Consider the following 16,546-nt stretch of genomic DNA (forward strand, 5'->3'; position numbering starts at 1 on the left):
AATGCGTTGCTGTGTTAAAGGAAATGCTTCTTTTTTTTAAGGCAAGAGTTGGGATATTGCCAGGTCACTATTGCACTAATATCTTAAAAAAATAAACAAAATGGCTTTTCTACAACTGTTCTAAGAAAAAGTGTGGCATAAGGTAGTGATGTTGACACAGTAGAATTGAATAATGCCTATTTGTTTGCTTTCTAGTGCTTCCTAGTTTAAAAATTACATCTAAGACTTTGCAGTATTTGAAAAGGTGTGAAAGGCAAATGGTCTTGGTCTGAGCTTAGTGGAGTGAATGCTGTGGATTCTCATTCACAGAAGGGCCGGGGGTTGGAGCGGGGGTGGAGGGGAAGTGGCCCTAGCAAAGGAAAGCATTCCTTAAGAGAAACTTCATTAACTTTACCCCTATTTATTGTTGCTAGAGGACACAAAATGATTCACATGAACACCTCTCCGTGTCAGAACAGATAAAACAGTGCCTTTATTCTCTGACTCCAGTATTTATAGATTCTTGACAACGACCAGGGGTTGGATAATTACCACCTTCCCAAGCACACTGGTCATGAGAAACATCTGTCAAGACATTTCTTAGAAGGAATGTGATAAACAACTTGTGTTTATGGAACTTTCATGGGAAAGTAACTAAAACTATGAAAACATTATCAGAAAGCTTCAATTTCCAGGGCAATAATTTATCACCCTTTTCTCTTAATAGCTGAGCAGCTTTCTAAGCTGTTGTCCTCTGCTCTCAGAGTGTGTTGGGTTTCTGGGCTCACGTGATGCTTTTGCTGTCATATGGTTGTTGTCAAATGTGGAGCTGCTGCACCTCGTTTGAACACTGTGGTGTAACTTAGGACAGTTTGGCTCATAATTGCTATTGAGGGTGTTAAGAGTCGTTAATTTTTCCTATGTAAGCGTGTTCATTTGGTTTAACAGCAAGTCCCAGAGGAGAGCAGGCAGGATGTAATGTCCAGAGAAGTTTGCCACAGTATCCATAAAGGGAAAGGATGAGAGGAAGCTGTTAGACTTGAGGATTGTGCATCCTGCAGTAAGCCTCTTCCGGTTCTATTTGTTTTTTGGAAGTAACAGACAAAGGCACTGTGATTGCCTAAGTGGTTTCAGTGAGAAAGGTGATTAAATGTTTATAGAAGATACAATATTCTGTTAATAGATGCAGCTTTCCAAGGCAAAGGGGGAGATCTGGGATCCTCCCAGATTTCTTTGCACAGGAAGAAAAAAAGTCCATGTTTATAGCTTTGATGTCAGTTCTGCGTGTGTGTGTGTGTGTGTTTGAAATTGTGTCTTTTTCAGTCACCTTTCTCTGACCTGGTGTCCAGGCTGTTTTGGTGTTCATTTGTTGCTGTTTCTCTAGATGAGCACCTGCAGTTGCAGGAGGCAAACCAGATTTGTTCCAGTAATTACAGGTGATCTTGACTGTGCTGTAGGAGGAATACAGTGGCAAATTGGTCTGACATAAGAGGAAATTAGGTGCCTTTATCTGAAGGAGAGGTGTATGCCTGAAAAAAACAAAAATTAGCTGTTGGCTGCATTTGCAGCAGTTCATCTGTGAGTACCATTCTTTAGTACCTGATGTGAAAGTTCAAGTGTCGTTTGAGAAAACTGGAGGTTTAGGTTAATTCTTGTTCTGTCAATTGGAAGGCTATATAGTCACTCGTCAGTCACTTCAAAATTTTGAGTAAGTGCTACTTAGATTGCCAGGGTTCATTGTATAGTTTTGAATTGCTATGATCCTGCTGTCAGATGGATGTTCCTCAACTCCCAGGGAGAGTTTTGCAGCAGGTATTTGAGAACTGCCTCATGACTGCTAGCACTGCATTCAGAGAGAAGTGGCAATAGAAGAGCAAATGCATAAAAGTAATGTTAGCAGTTGACAACAATAATGGGGGGAGTGGGCTGCAGAACTGTTTATTGCTTAAATGAATTACTGGGATATGACAGCCTGTTTTCTTCTGTGATTATTAGAAGTATTTACTGCTAAAGAATAGCAATAAGTTATATAAATAAGTTATATAAATAAGAGTTACAGGCTTGATCTTTCCACTTCTAAATTTATTCAGCTTCATTGTTTTGAAGGGGTTCCATGTAAAAGCAGTGAGAACTATTTTTTTACCTTTTCCCTTTAAAAAAAATCAGTCTTAAATTCTCCTAAATAATAATACTTCTGGTTTAAAATGTTCTAAATAAAAAATGCATTGTAAGTAATATTTTAAAGATTTACTAAAACTTACGCAAAAGGAACTGCAAGCCCATTTTGGGGTGTTTTTTGTACCTTTTTATTATATGTTGTTAACTCTTAGCAGTGGCTTTTTGAAACATGTAAGAATCTGATCACAGATGTCTGCATATAAGGTGAAAGAGGGTTACCTCCTTGCTTGTAATGCAAACTCTTCACTAGAAGTAAATGGAAATACTTAAAGCCTTGCAAATCGTGGAAATAGACTTACTTCAAGCTTAAAATGTTTTTTTTGGATTATAAATAAAATACTGAAACTCTGTGTTTCTCTTAGTGTTTATGACCTTAGTCTAAACCCGAATAGGTATTTTGCCTAAAAGTAGAAGAAGGAAGTTCACAACACTTCAACTCGTAGTTGTGAATACTGTGTATTTAACAGAGTAAAATTAGTAAAATAAAGACCGGTAATTTCCCCATTAGCTTTGGAGAACTGAGATGATGCCTTGCAGTGGGAACTGTGCTTTCTGTGAGCTACTGCTCGCAGCAGTTATTACCTAGTTGGCTAGGTTAGGTATGGGGGTTTTGTTTGAGTTTGGGGGGGATTTTATCAAAAGGCCTGACTTGTTTGGGTGAAGCCTTTGGGGTTCATGCATATTTGAAATGCAGCTGTCTGTGCTTGCTGTCCTTGAGTGTAAGTCAAGTAGCTGTAGTGGACATTTCCTCCAACAGCTTAAAGAGGCTCAACACATGTAGTCCATGTGTTGCCTGTAGCAACAAGGGCCATGTGATACTGTGAATCCTTGGTGTTTTTAATCAGTTTTTCAGGGACTCTCTCTGCTTCCTCAAAGATATTAATGAAGGTTAAATAAATAAATCCAGTGGTTAAATACTCTTACACGGTGAGACTAAGGTGATTCAGGCTTTGAAAATACCTTGCTACAAAACTGGAGTCCTGTGTAACAAAGGCTGTGGTTTGATGTAAGTTGGTCGTAAGGACTCTTAGTAGGGGATTTAAATGCTGCAGATACACCGCAAAATACTGTTCCCATATAAGCAAACAAAAATGTCAGAAATCTGACTAACGAAACTGTAGAAGCAGGCTTTAGGTTGATTCTGACTTTATCTAACAACTAAAGGATTTTGTGCTCATATTTGTTCTAGATCGGTTGGTTGATTCAGTAGTAGCTGGTATTAATAATAATTGATCTGAAGATGTGTTCATTTGGTATTTTTACCCCTTGACAGTTCGCCAGTAACATCCCCTTGAGCATTCTGCTGAACCAGGGCAGCGACTTCTGTTCAACTTCTGTTCACTTACACACCAGTATCTCCTTTTTCTGCATTAGTATACTTAGACATCTTCTAATGCAAATCAGAAGGGCATATGGCATCAGATTAAGGACAGCAGCTTTAAGCTGTCACAGTGACAACTCAGTCTGTGTGTTTCTTGTGGTATTTGAGGTCTCTCTTTGTACCAAATAGATCTGAGGAAACCCAGCAATGGCTTGGCTGCCAGCACTCGCATGAGATACAAGTCAGTGCAGGGCAGTAGCTTCATGTAAATTTGCACTATATTGCACTGTATTTTCAATGCCAGTGCAGGGTACCTTGGAGCAGATTTTAAGGTAATAAATAAAACTATTGTTTCCATGACTTGGACTTGTCCAAACTAGTCCTTACAGATAGGAAAGATAAATACTAGTGAAGTGGCCTGGTTACTGTGGAGAGAAAATGTGAGTTTCTCGACCTGTGTCTGTCTTAGCCCTGTTTGTGAAACATTTGCAGCTTTGATCAGTCACCCTTGCTGGACTGCTCTTACTAGCTGCTTGACTCTAAAACCAGCAGAAAACTTGGTTAAGACTGGAGAGTTCAGCCTTGCAGGGTTCTGGAAGGTTCATCTGGAAGTGCCTGAGGAGGGGCCAGGCTTTCAGAGGAACACGAGAGTGGGGAGTAATTGCCTTTCTCTGACAGCGTGACTATGGAGCTGTTGCCTCTGGAAGTGAAGCCAAGCTGTAATAGAAGGCCATGTAATAGGCTGTAATAGAAGGCCATAATGTAGAGTCAGGTTAGACTTGTTCTGAGTAACAGAGGGAACCTCTCTATTTCTGTGTCATGCTGAGTATCCTTCAGATACAGAGGTTTACGAAGACAACTACAAAGAGATCTCATGGCCATTGTACTCATGTGCTGCAGCTGGCCAGCCCCTCCTGTAGTTGACTTATTATGGAAAAAAACATCTCAAGAAGTTCTTGCTACTGTTCTCCTGTAACTGCTGCACTTGCTGCTGGAAGTATTAGATGATGCTTTAAAAAACAACTGAACAACAAAACAAAATTTAAGCAATAAAAAACATTTAGGGGAGTGCTTTTTGTTTGCAATGGGTTCTCTTCAGTGAGAACAACTACAACTGAGGTGTAGCACGGATACGAGAACTCTGTTGTGGCTTTCCAACTTAATTCAGTTACCAGGAACCAGTGCCATGGTATATGCTTGATACAAAGTTCTTCCATTTGAAGTCAACAATAGTGACCAGGCTTTAGGATTAGCACAGGCATTGACTTCCTCTGTTAAAAAATGTTCGTGTTGGATTTCATGAAAGCTTTCCCCCTTTTTTTTTTTTTCTTTACTATGCTGCTGAATTAAAGCAGACATTATTAAAATACTTGGTTTAGAAACAGGATGTAAGTGTGGAAGTACTGGGAGAGCAGTGATGAGCTTATGGTCACCTACATCCTCAGGCTGTTGGTAGATATCTGTTCCTATTCATGACTGTGACCACAAAAAATAAAACTTTACCTTAATGGCACACCTAATTTCTGTGTTGTTTACAAGTACCTCTGGAAGGAATATGAGTAAGGGCTCAGAGTGGGTTGTCTTATTTACTAGTTCAAGTTTCATTGTACCAAAGAAACCATGTGGGTAGTTTGTGGTTCTGTTGCAGTCATTTAGCTTTCAGGCTGGGTATTGGAGTGATCTGCCACCTCCACAGTTGCTCAGAAAAAAAGTTTATTTGTCACAGCATAGTGGTTCTTACCCAGTTGCTTTGCCTGTCCTATCTGCACAGTTGGGACAGTTTGTAAAACTAGGAAAAGATTTTGCATCTTTTGTGGCAGTTTCCTTGGAATGCTATTGTTGAAGTAGCCAATTAGCTCTGCTTATCATCGTGTGGATCCTGAAGAAGATACTGTTATTGTTGCCAGCAGTAATGTGCTGTAGTTCCTCATATTTGTAGGGGGTGGGAGGGAGAATAGAATCAGTTCATTCTTTGTAGAAATGAAGTCGGGAAAGGCTCTGTTCTTCTAAGTGGGTTTCACTTATGACGCAGAGAAGAGAACAGGCAGAAACCTGAACCTGTATTTGGTATATGCAGCCATTTAAAACCAGACATGCACACTTAGATTCAGCTCACTTTTGTCTGATAATTTGCTTTGATCTTGGCCATTACATTTTGAAAATCCCACACTTCAACAGTAAAAGGAGAGCTTCCAGGTGTGAAATCAAAAAAAAGTCATTCTTACTGAGGTCTGTTTGGTTTTTTTTAGTAATTAAAACACGTGTGCTAAAATTTAAATATGCCTAGGCCTTAGTAGAGTTCAGGCTTTCTTCCTGCAGCACTAAGTATTTTTGGGATATTCCCTGGGAGAAGTCTGCCTAAGATCCTGACAGTTGTAATTGAAACTTGACACTTTGGTTGTATGTTGCTCAGAAGTTTATCAGGGCTCTGGAGTTCTTCCTCTGTCCTTTGGGTTAAGCATCACAGACAACAGTATGACGGAGGACTTTGTATCATGTACTTTTTATTTTATGTCTAGCACATCTAATATGGCCAGGAGTTCTGGTTATGTTTAGATTTTGCAGGGGCAAAGCTGCTATTTAGTGGTCATGCTTGGTATAAGGTACAGAGGTGCTGTTTAGGAACAGTATCAATGAATGATTTAGAACTCTAACTTTCTTATAAAAATCTTTGCTCCTTCATGTCAATTTTTGATTTGGATCTCAGCCCAGGACTATGCCAGCTTCTCCTGTTGCATACCTGGAGTGTGAGGTTACCTTGACTGCAAAGTAGAGAATGTCTAGAGATGCTGTGGCTTCTAAGCTGGCATTGAAAGGCTTTTTTCTTCTTAACTATTGAAAACAAATTAATCTGGGGTATAATCTTCACGGTAATCTTTTAAGCATATTTCTGTAGCTTGTACCATGGGGCGGGTTTTTGGCCTTTTAGGTGTGTCTGTAATTTCTGATTCGTACACTGAACACATGGTGAGAATGAAAAATTCTGACATGGTCATTAGTGTGCATTGTTAGCCTAAAAAGGAGCTTAGCAGTGAATCAAGGTAAAAGACAGCAAGTTAGCATATTGTCACAGCATATTGTCAAAGGGAGTGGGGAGAGAGTCAAATTAAATAGTGCAAACATAGAGGGGTGAGAGGAGACCTAAATTCTGTGAAATCCGTTAAATAATCACACAGTGAATTGCCACTAGTGAAGGGCCACTAAAATACTTTATATTGTACAGTTCTTTTAAAAAGCCAAGACTGATAATTTGTTTACTGTGAAATAAATACCATGTTTAAAAAATGGGAGATGTAAGATGCCTACACAGGAAGAGGAGGTGTAATTTCCAAGCAGATGATGACTGCCAGTGAGAAGGGCATAGATCTGCACTTTTGTAAATGGGAATACTGGTAGTATGATGGCTTGAGAAGACTTACTTTGAAACAAACCTGACTGGAATCCAGTTTTTGCTCTCAAAGAGGAAAATAATCTTCATTGCAGGCATGAACTGCAGTTTTGTTAGTAGAGTCATCATTTTTCTGGTTGTTGAAGAACAAGTCACACTGTAAGTAAGCAGTTGCAAGTATTATTTAGAAACTGGATTTCTGCTTGGAATTCCCAAATGCTTAGTAGTCAGATACATGAATGAGATATTTGGGCATGCAGAATTTTCTTCATGGTGCAGTCTGCTTATTGCAGTACGGGTTTGAAGCCACGCTTAAAACACTACAGCCAGTTTATGAAAGAGCTTGGGTTATGTTGGTTTTTTGCTTTTTGGTTGGGGATTTTTTTTTAGCTGCTTGACTTTTTATTTTATCTTTTTTTTAAAAATAGGGAGATGATGTAGTTCGTTGTAACAGAGTTGGTGAAATTTTGTAGTGGCTGAAGTGTATGTAGTTATTAGAATTTTTTTAAAATAAAAAGTCTGAAAGATCAATGTCTCCATCTGTAATGAAGAAAACGAGTCTCTTAGTGTGACTGAAGTGCTTGAGAGAAAATAAATAATGATATTTTCAAGACCTGGAATTTTGATAACTGGATGAGGAATACTTTAGTTAGACTATTCAGCTGAAAAGTAGAGTTTGTCTTCTAAGGAGTTTGGAATAGTGAATGTCACACTTCTGTTTCCAGCTCTAATTTCTGGTTTGGTTTAGCCACTGTTTAAAAGAAAGAATAAAATATCAGTTCCTATGTCTTTATTTTAAGATGTGGTGAGTCAAGACTTAAAGATCAGAAATTAAAATATTTTTATGAGACGATTGAAGCAATAGAGATCTGCCATGAAAATAATAAACTAAGATGAAGTTGGTATAGAACTTGTCTGCCCCTGTGTTTGGCACTGGTGAGGCTACACCTCAAATACTGGGTTAAATTTTGGACTTCTCAGTACAAAAAGGACATTGACTTCCTGGAACATGTCCATAGAAGGGGAAGGAAGCTGGTGAAGGGTCTGGAGCACATGTCTGATGAGGAGCAGCTGTGGGAGCTGGGGGTGTTTAGTCTGGAGAAAAGGAGGTTCAGGGGGGACCTTAGCACTCTCTACAACTGTCTGGAAGGATGCTGTAGCCAGGTGAGAGTTGCTTCTTCCAAGTATCAGGCAATAGGAGGAGAGGAAATTACCTCAAGTTGTGCTAGGGATGGTTTATACTGGATATGAGGAGAAATTTCTTCATGGGAAGTATTGTCAAGCAATGGAATGGGCTGCCCATGGAAGGGATCTAGACACCATCCCTGAATGAATTTAAGACATGGTGGTGTGGTGCTTAGGGATATGGTTTAGTGATGGGCTTGGCTGTGTTAGGTTAACCATTGAACTCAGTGATTTTAAAAGAAGAAAACCTGAGCTGTTCTGTAACGTTGAGGTTTCCACATTTGTTTTTCATTACTGTGTAGCTCAGTGTAGGGTATTAATGGGGAGTTGTATCCAAGTGAATGTAAACTGTTTCTGGACTAACAGTACTCATTCTCATCAAACTTCCTTGCTAAACTGTGGTTAGAAACTGACCTCAGTCAGTTTCTTAGTCAGTTCAGTGACTTCTAAAGTTTTGAAAATTTAGATGGTTGTCTTTTTTTACCATGTTGTGACAAAAGCATGTATCTTAAGGGCTTGACTCTCAAGTTATAACCAGAATTTATTCTTTGAATTCATTCAGTCTGTGAGTTACTAATCTACGTGTCTGTAATCTGCCTTCTGTAATTGGAATGCCTGTGTCTTTTTCAGAACTGTCCTGGTGAGACTGGAAGGATGCAGCCATCCTGTTGTTATGAAAGGCTTGTGTGCAGAATGTGGCCAGGATTTAACTCAGTAAGTACTGTCAGCTCTTTTATCCAACTTCTACTTGCTTCTGATTAGGCATTCAAGCTCTTCCTTCTCTCATCTAATAGATCCATAAAATATCCTGGGCTGGAAGGGACTTGGAGATCATCTAGTTACAATTCTCTTGCCATGAGGAAGGATACCTTCCACTCAACAAAGTTGCCCAGGATCCCATCCAGTCTGGCCTTAAACACTTTCAGGGATGGAGCATCCACAGCTTCTCTGGGCAAGCTGTTGCTGTGCCTCATCACCCTCACAGAAAACAATTTCATTCTTATATCTGATTAAACCTTCCCTTTTTGTTTAAAGCTATTCCCCCTTGGCCTGTCTCTACTCATCCTGGTAAATAGCTCCTCTCCAGGTATCTTTTAGGCCCTTCAGGTTGCTAAAGGTTGTAAAGAGAAGGCTTTAGCTCTGAGATCTGCACTCATTTAAGATTTAAGAACTGTGCGTGCTCTTTATTCATGGAGGTAATGTAGGGTAACTTAAATAGAAAATATAAGAGGCATGTGTAGAGAGGTAAATTCTCATCACACTTCCTTTCCATGTATTCACCACTGAGAGTTGCATGGTGTGTCAGCAACAGCTTGCTTAGTAAACCTGAGAGCTTCATCTGTGCAGCTGCAAGTAGCTGAGAGGTAATAGCAGTCTCATTCAAATGACCTTGCTTCATTTGCACTGTGTCTGAATGGGAGCTAGCTTGTCTCCAGTGCTTTCAATTTAAGGCTTCTTAACTGTTTTCAATTTCTTGTGAAATATTCTGCCATGGAACTAAAGGAATTTAGGCCTTAGGCAAAGAAGAAAGCAAATTCAAAAGATGATTGTATTTCTCCTTTGCTGTGTCTCATTGCTTGGTAAAGAGAATGTTTCTTATGCATATCAAATTACTAATTCAACAGCTGTTCCAAAACAAGCTGTATAGTTGCCTGGATTTTATAGATTAATGTCACATACTCATTTCATTTGGCTGGAAATACCTTGGTTTCATTTTAATACATGCTCATTGTTAAGAATTGTTTTATGAACATTATCCCGCAAACCAGTGCAAGTGAACTGAATATTGAGAGTGCTACACAAGAAGTAGCCTGGTTAATATTTGGATATAATTTTTTATTTTAAGTTAAATGTTAATATTTTGTAAACAAGTATTATTTGGCAAACCTAGCAAAGTTAGGATAATCATGAATAGGGCTTTGTCTGTCCTGAATGAATACTTGATTTGAGGTTTGAATATAGTCACCTCTAAATATTGCTCTACTGCTGTCATTTCATATGAGAAATACAGACAAGTCCAAGGTATCTAATAAATTGAGGTTTTTTCACTTAATACTTCTTACTATGTCTTATATCTGTGTCTTCATTTTATATAAAATGGCTTATACATCTGAAATACTGTGTTATGACTGCTGAGCCTACATCAGAAGACAAGTCAAAAACATTGATGCTTTTCTTGCTTGGAGAAAATCAAGTACAGCATTCTTAGTAGTCATACAACTAATGGTCTGAAAACGGTTAATAATTTTTAAATGCTCATTTAAAATGCTACTCAGTGTTATAGATTAAGTTTTCTGAACTCTGACGCAAAGGATGTAAGGTGCTAAAACGTACTTGTAAACTTTAGACCTAGTAAATACTTCTATTACTGGACATCAGTGCTGCAATACACTGTGGTACAGGGAAAAAGTTACCTGTCTGTGGTTGTGTCTGCCTCAACTCAGCTCAGCACACTTGTTCCTCAGCAGTTTGCTTGTCACAAAGTGAAATCTGGTTTAACTCGTGTTGTAGATCTGATACCAAATCCTGTCCTTGATAGGACTGGTACATGGGAGAATTAAAAGATATGCGTGTGTCACCTAGGACAAAATCTGTATGCTAATATTTTTTAATATTGGTGACTCATCAGTTGGATGGCAGAATTCCCAATAAATTGATTGATGTAAGGTAGTGAAAGGGATCTTATACAGGGTTACTTGATCCGTTTTCAAGCAATTTTGTACTCGTGTGTGTACACACACACTGTCTCACATACGTGTACATGCACAAGGGTGACACCTATTCTGTGTTGATACCTGTATATACATACATCTGTATGCCAGTAAGACTGTGTGTATCATTATACACATGAAAAAATAGACACAAGCATACAGAGTTCCTCACTCTGTTTTCTGCCAATGGGAAGAGCATGTAAGGAGATTTTTTTTGTATGGTATTTTTGAAGCAGCAGTCACCTGTAAGTAACTCTGTGTGCATTTACTGCAGTTACTTTGCCTATCCTTTGCTTATGTTTTTCATACTCTGGCTTGTAAAACAAGTAAGCTGAGGGATTGCAAAAAAAAAAAAAAAGAAACTGAGTAGTTTTACATGTGAGTGGTCTGGTAGTTATATCTAGTTTATAGCTTGTTTTTTGATGCAAATCAATACATAGATGTGTTTCATCTTAGTGTCATGTGTCACAAAATAATTGTATTGAAGTATAACTTGCTACAGTGACTTTTTGCAGGGTTTTTTCTGGTGAGTTTCTTTGCCCTCTATCCATTTTGTGTAGCAACTTGGATTAGCAAGAATTTAAAAGAGTGTGTTAGTTAAAATATCACTTTTTAACCATTTTTTTGGTGGTGATTAGTTTGAGGCCACATATTTTAGTCTGTTTAACATTTCACTAAACTATTATTCTCTCATGTGATCCTTCTTTTCCCCTATGTGATTAGGATACGAAGCAAGAACGGAAAACAGAGTGTGCCATTATCCACAGCAACTGTATCAATGGTTCACAGTGTCCCAGAGCTGAAAGTCAGCTCTGAGGTAAGTACCGTCATGCTTTCTCTTTGTTCATGCCTTTCACAGTAGCTCCACAGTTGAGAAACTTAATTGCAGTAGTTTTGTAAATGTTCTATGTACTTGATACAGGATTTTTGGCTTCCCTTTGAAGGGGAATTTGGGGTTAAACTTCAGTAGCCCTGGGGTTTTGTGAGTTTGTCTCATTGTATATTGATTTTTCTCATGGTTTATACTGGGGTTTTTTAGAGCGGTATACTGAAAACATGTCACTTTGACAGCTGCCTGTAAACCTAATAGTTGAACATTTTTGTCACTAAGAGTGAACAGTTAGTGAAAAGTTCCTTTAGCTGAAATCTGTTCAAAGCTTCAATGTCTGAAACCTGGCTTTGACCTTCACCTTGAAATTGACCCATTTGATATAGTGAAGCTAGTTTGCTGCAACTTACCTGTATGGTAAAATTATTTCATTATTTTTCAAATACTCCAAGTATTCTGAATTCATGAATATTTCAAATATTCATCTGAGTTACCAAAATATGTTTTTTTATCCCTCAGTTGGTGTAGGGGGAAGGAGCATGTTTTATTTTGAAGATGAACATTCTGTTTCTCTTCTTTATCAACCTGATCTCCTTTTACTTTTTTTATGTTGCTACTTGGTTGTTTTTTTTCTGATAGTTCTTCAGAGAATGTCAGTGAGGGGCATTGTGAAGATGTAAGCAGCTAGAGGTGCCCCCATCACAGAGGACTGTTTCAAAGGGCAGTTTGCACTTGATCCTTGCTGCTTTATAGTGCTCTAACTTTACTTTTAAGTTCAGTTGTCTGGAGGGTAACACTACAACTTGCTATCAGAACTGAACCAAGTGAGCACAGAGCTTCACATGGTACTTGGAAAGTTTGTAAATATGCACAGGAGTTTGCAGGTATCATTTCTATCACCAGCAGCTTCAATTCTGTACTTAATGTGGGGTTTTCTGACATATTATACTTTATGATGCAAAATTGCTGGACATAGCAGTCCAAAGTTCTCAGATCTTCAGATGAATTTTCCTTTGTGTTCAAAGCTACTGCTGTTTCCTGTCAGGAGACTGGGTCTTAAATTAAATCAGCAGTTGTTATTTGTTACATTGGAAAGTTTTGTGTTGAGTTTTTGAATTTTAAGAGTCACAGTAGTGTCACAAAGATCTGAGAGTAGACTTTGAGAGCATTTTCTTTTCCTGTAAAAAAAAAATGCTCCACAGTTGCCATTGCTACAGTTAATGTTGAGGCATCATTTCTTGTGCAGTTAGTTTGTAGCAGAAGGGCTTCTCACATGTAAGGTACACAAAAGGCAATAAATCTAATTTATTTATATAAAGCTAAGCTTATCAGTGAATATTTCTGTTACAGCAAGCTGAGCAGCTGGGAAGAGAAGATCAACAGCGACTACATCGAAATAGAAAACTGGTGCTCATGGTAGATTTGGACCAGACATTGATCCATACTACAGAACAGCACTGCCAGCAAATGTCCAATAAGGTATTTGGGGTTATCTTTCATTCCAATGTAACAACAGAAATGTTTCTAACAATATTTAAATGATGATTCTTTAAAAGAACATTCTGTGGTTAGGTAAAATTGTAGTCAAAGGATAAAAGAAAATGAGAAACAAGCCTTCTGTAATATGTTCCTTTTTCTCTACATTCAGATTGACATTTCTTTCTTCCATTCATGCTTTCCTGCACTTTTCCTTTCTAATCATTTTGAGAGATGTTTTCAGGTAGCTTTTTTTAATCTCTGCTTTTCTTCCTCTGCAATTCAAAAGCTGAGTCTCAGTAATGAGACTATTTTCCCTCCAAGTCTGAGGCAGATACAGTGAATTACTGTTCAGAGTCCCTTTTTGAGCAATCCTGTGTGTTTCTATGTCAGTTATTCCATGAGTATGTGTAGGGATTTTTTTAAAATCTCTTTTAGAGGGGAGAGGCTGTGTGTTGTGCTTTAATTTCTTCATGGTTATTATTGAACTGACAAGGAGTGTATTGGCTTGTAACATTTCTAATTTGGAAGCTCTAAAACAAGAAACATGTTGAAATGTGTACAGTGTCTGGAACAAGAAGATGCAAACTCAAACATCAATATCATGCAAACTGATTACTTAATTTTTTTCTTTCCTCTTGCCATTCTTGCATGTCCAGTAGGCTCAGCATATGTTCACAATTGCTAGGAAAAAGCAAGCTAGAAGTGTACATTGCATTTAACAGGAAAGGGGACCATGAATATTCACCTTAAGGATTAAAAAATCCTGTGTGTCTGAAAGGCTATGCCTCTATCAGTCTGAATTCATTGTTTGAAGAAAAATAATTCAAAAAATATTTTGAGGTTTTTAACTGGGATCTTTATCTGCAAGCTTCCTTCCTGGTTTGCTCTCTGATGCTATGTTTCCATAGACAGACTTTCTTGGACGAAGAAAATACTTTCTCTGAGCTCAGTGCATGCTGAAATAAGTCTGTCAGAAGTTTATTGAGACGTATTGATTGTAGTGAGATCCTGAGCTTCTCTGAAACAAGCAGGTTGAGAAATTTCTCAGATTGGTTTGCCATAAGTAAAGATTTGAATGAAAGCCACCTGCATCATAAATTTTTCAACAGTACAGCTTCCTGCATTTGAAAGCCTTATTGTTGGACAGCCCGGCATAGAGTAAAAATATGCTTCGAATTTTATTTATCCACATAATCTTGTGGCCAAAACTTGCTTTGATTTAGTAGGACCAAATAAATTTGAAGTGAGGAAAGAGGATAGCTCTGCAATGCTGGTATTTTTGTTTGCCTATTTTGATAATGTTCAACATGGTTTTTCTTCTAGGGAATATTTCATTTCCAGTTAGGTCGAGGTGAGCCTATGTTGCACACACGTTTGCGTCCTCATTGCAAGGAGTTCCTGGAAAAAATTGCCAAGCTCTATGAATTACATGTTTTTACTTTTGGCAGCAGACTGTATGCACATACAATTGCAGGTGAGTAGTATGTTACATTTAACAGTATTTAACTACCCTGCCTTCATACTCATATGATTAATTTTCTTTATGCAGTTGTTTTCAAGTATTTGTTCTTTGTTTTCTGCAAAGCCACCTCCTAAACAGTCCTGTAAGCAGAATTCTTAGCTTGTTTACAAGGCCGTGCCTCTATGGCCTGTAATTTTGGAAATAATCCTTTTTTTCCCCATCAGATGTGCTTTGCTCTGTTGATGGACCCTAACAATAATCTGCAACTTCACTTCTCTTACAAATCTAATGTGACTGTTCCATAAAATTCCGACAACGTGACATCATCTCGTCATGTGGGGAATGCCACCCCCCCTATGGTTTCCTTTCACCAAAGAAAGTTCTGCTGCTATAAATCAATTTACAGCAGTTCTGTTTGTGCCATGGAGCTGAGGTACACTTACTTCATGAAGAACAGAAATAGCAGTTATTTTCACATATTTTTCTCAAGAATTTAAAAATGTTTTCTACGACTGAGTGAAAACTTGTATTTGAATTATAACAGTAGTAGTCTATTGTGTGGGTCACTGGCTGAAATGTTTTCTTTTTTCTGAGAAACAAAAAGAAATCTGCCCTGTTTATGCAAGTGTATGGGTCTGAATCATGTTTTAAGATGGACACCATGTGTTTAAACTATCAAGATGGGGTAAAAGCCAATTTTAGTCTTCCCTGTCAGAAGAGCATTTTCTCCTCAAACTTCCCTTCATCAAATCTGTTGGTCTAAGACAATATGTTAATATAATTAACAGTACTTTAGATTATGACTCTGTCAAACTGTTCCATGTTCCATCATGCTGTTCCATGTCTCCTAGCTTTTTATTAAGTTGTCTTTCACATTTGCTTTTTTTTGTGTCATATTGCCTGGAGTGTTTTGAACAACCGTGTCCCAGTAATCCCACTTCTTGGCAAGAAAGGGAGATTCCAAAATAGTTTGAGAGCTAGCTATCCTAGTTAGCTCTAAAACACTTTAGAAAAAATATATAATCAAACAATTCTTTGTGCATGTTAAATGCTGTAGAACAGGCTTGTAATGACAATTATAGGAGACTTCTGGATGACAACATACAATATTTCTGTATTCATAATGTGATGCTTATTTGTGGTGTCCAGCTGATACTCCTTGAAAGGTTTGAGGCATGTCCTATCCTGCCAATCCAAGTGAATGTTTCTATGTCACTCAGTCTTTGAGCATAGTTTGAAGAATCTTCCTAAAGCTTTGTCAGTCTTCCTGTTGGATTAAGTGTTGTATGCTGCTAATGCATGAATAATTCTGTACCTTTCTGTCCTTAGAATGTATTTTTATCTTCTGTGGCAAAAGAGGAATAGTTTTCTCAAGCACTAGGTTTAAATACATGGTAGTCAGAAATTGAGAAGGCAGTCTTCCTCACCTGGATCTGTGTGCCTTGATGTGGCCTAAGGTCAGAAGCTTTATGCCAAATGGCCTTCAGAACCAGGGAGAAGTTGCAGAGGTAAACTCACAATGTCTGACTGCTTTCCCTGTCTTCTCTCAATGTGTGATTTGGTTCTCTGCCCATTTTAGTCTCTGAGCCCTAGTGTGGATTACCCTGCAGTCCCAGTGCTGCCATAGGCTGACACTTACTGAGGTCGTCATACTCAAACTACCCCATTTATTCCATAGTAGGAATAGCCACCAAATTAGCAAATTAGGGTATTGCTGCTTCCTGTCACCTGCAGACTTCAGGATTTCTGCCTGAAGCTTTTTAACCTCATCAAAATCATTCAAACTGCAGGTGGGTTATTTGTGCCGTGCTGGAGATCTTTTCAGCTGAAATCTGTGGAGAAACACAGGATACAGCCTTTGGTCCACCCGTGCAGCCAAGATGCAGTTCTAGAGAAATACATAGCTGATACATATAGAGAACACTTGATGGCAGTATTGGTTAAAAGGTTTCTCACAGAGCTGTCAGTTTGATACTTTGTTATTCCTATGTTACATAAAGAAAGAACTTGTAAT

General features: G+C 38.3%; 1 protein-coding gene across 2 annotated transcripts in view; it reads left to right on the forward strand.

The window, feature by feature from the left end:
• CTDP1 (CTD phosphatase 1) overlaps positions 1–16,546 on the forward strand; it is a 101,453-nt gene that overhangs the window by 6,187 nt on the left and 78,720 nt on the right. For both annotated transcript variants that reach the window (XM_088064042.1, XM_005525238.3), the window contains exons 2-5: positions 8,682–8,765; positions 11,486–11,579; positions 12,942–13,070; positions 14,394–14,544. In XM_088064042.1, the coding sequence (XP_087920168.1) occupies positions 8,682–8,765; positions 11,486–11,579; positions 12,942–13,070; positions 14,394–14,544 (458 nt within the window). The remainder of the gene's footprint in view (positions 1–8,681; positions 8,766–11,485; positions 11,580–12,941; positions 13,071–14,393; positions 14,545–16,546) is intronic.

Source organism: Pseudopodoces humilis, chromosome 1 (assembly GCF_049639895.1).
Source record: "Pseudopodoces humilis isolate 2021_Gansu_Grassland_sample_001 chromosome 1, ASM4963989v1, whole genome shotgun sequence".
NCBI classification, from domain to species: domain Eukaryota; kingdom Metazoa; phylum Chordata; class Aves; order Passeriformes; family Paridae; genus Pseudopodoces; species Pseudopodoces humilis.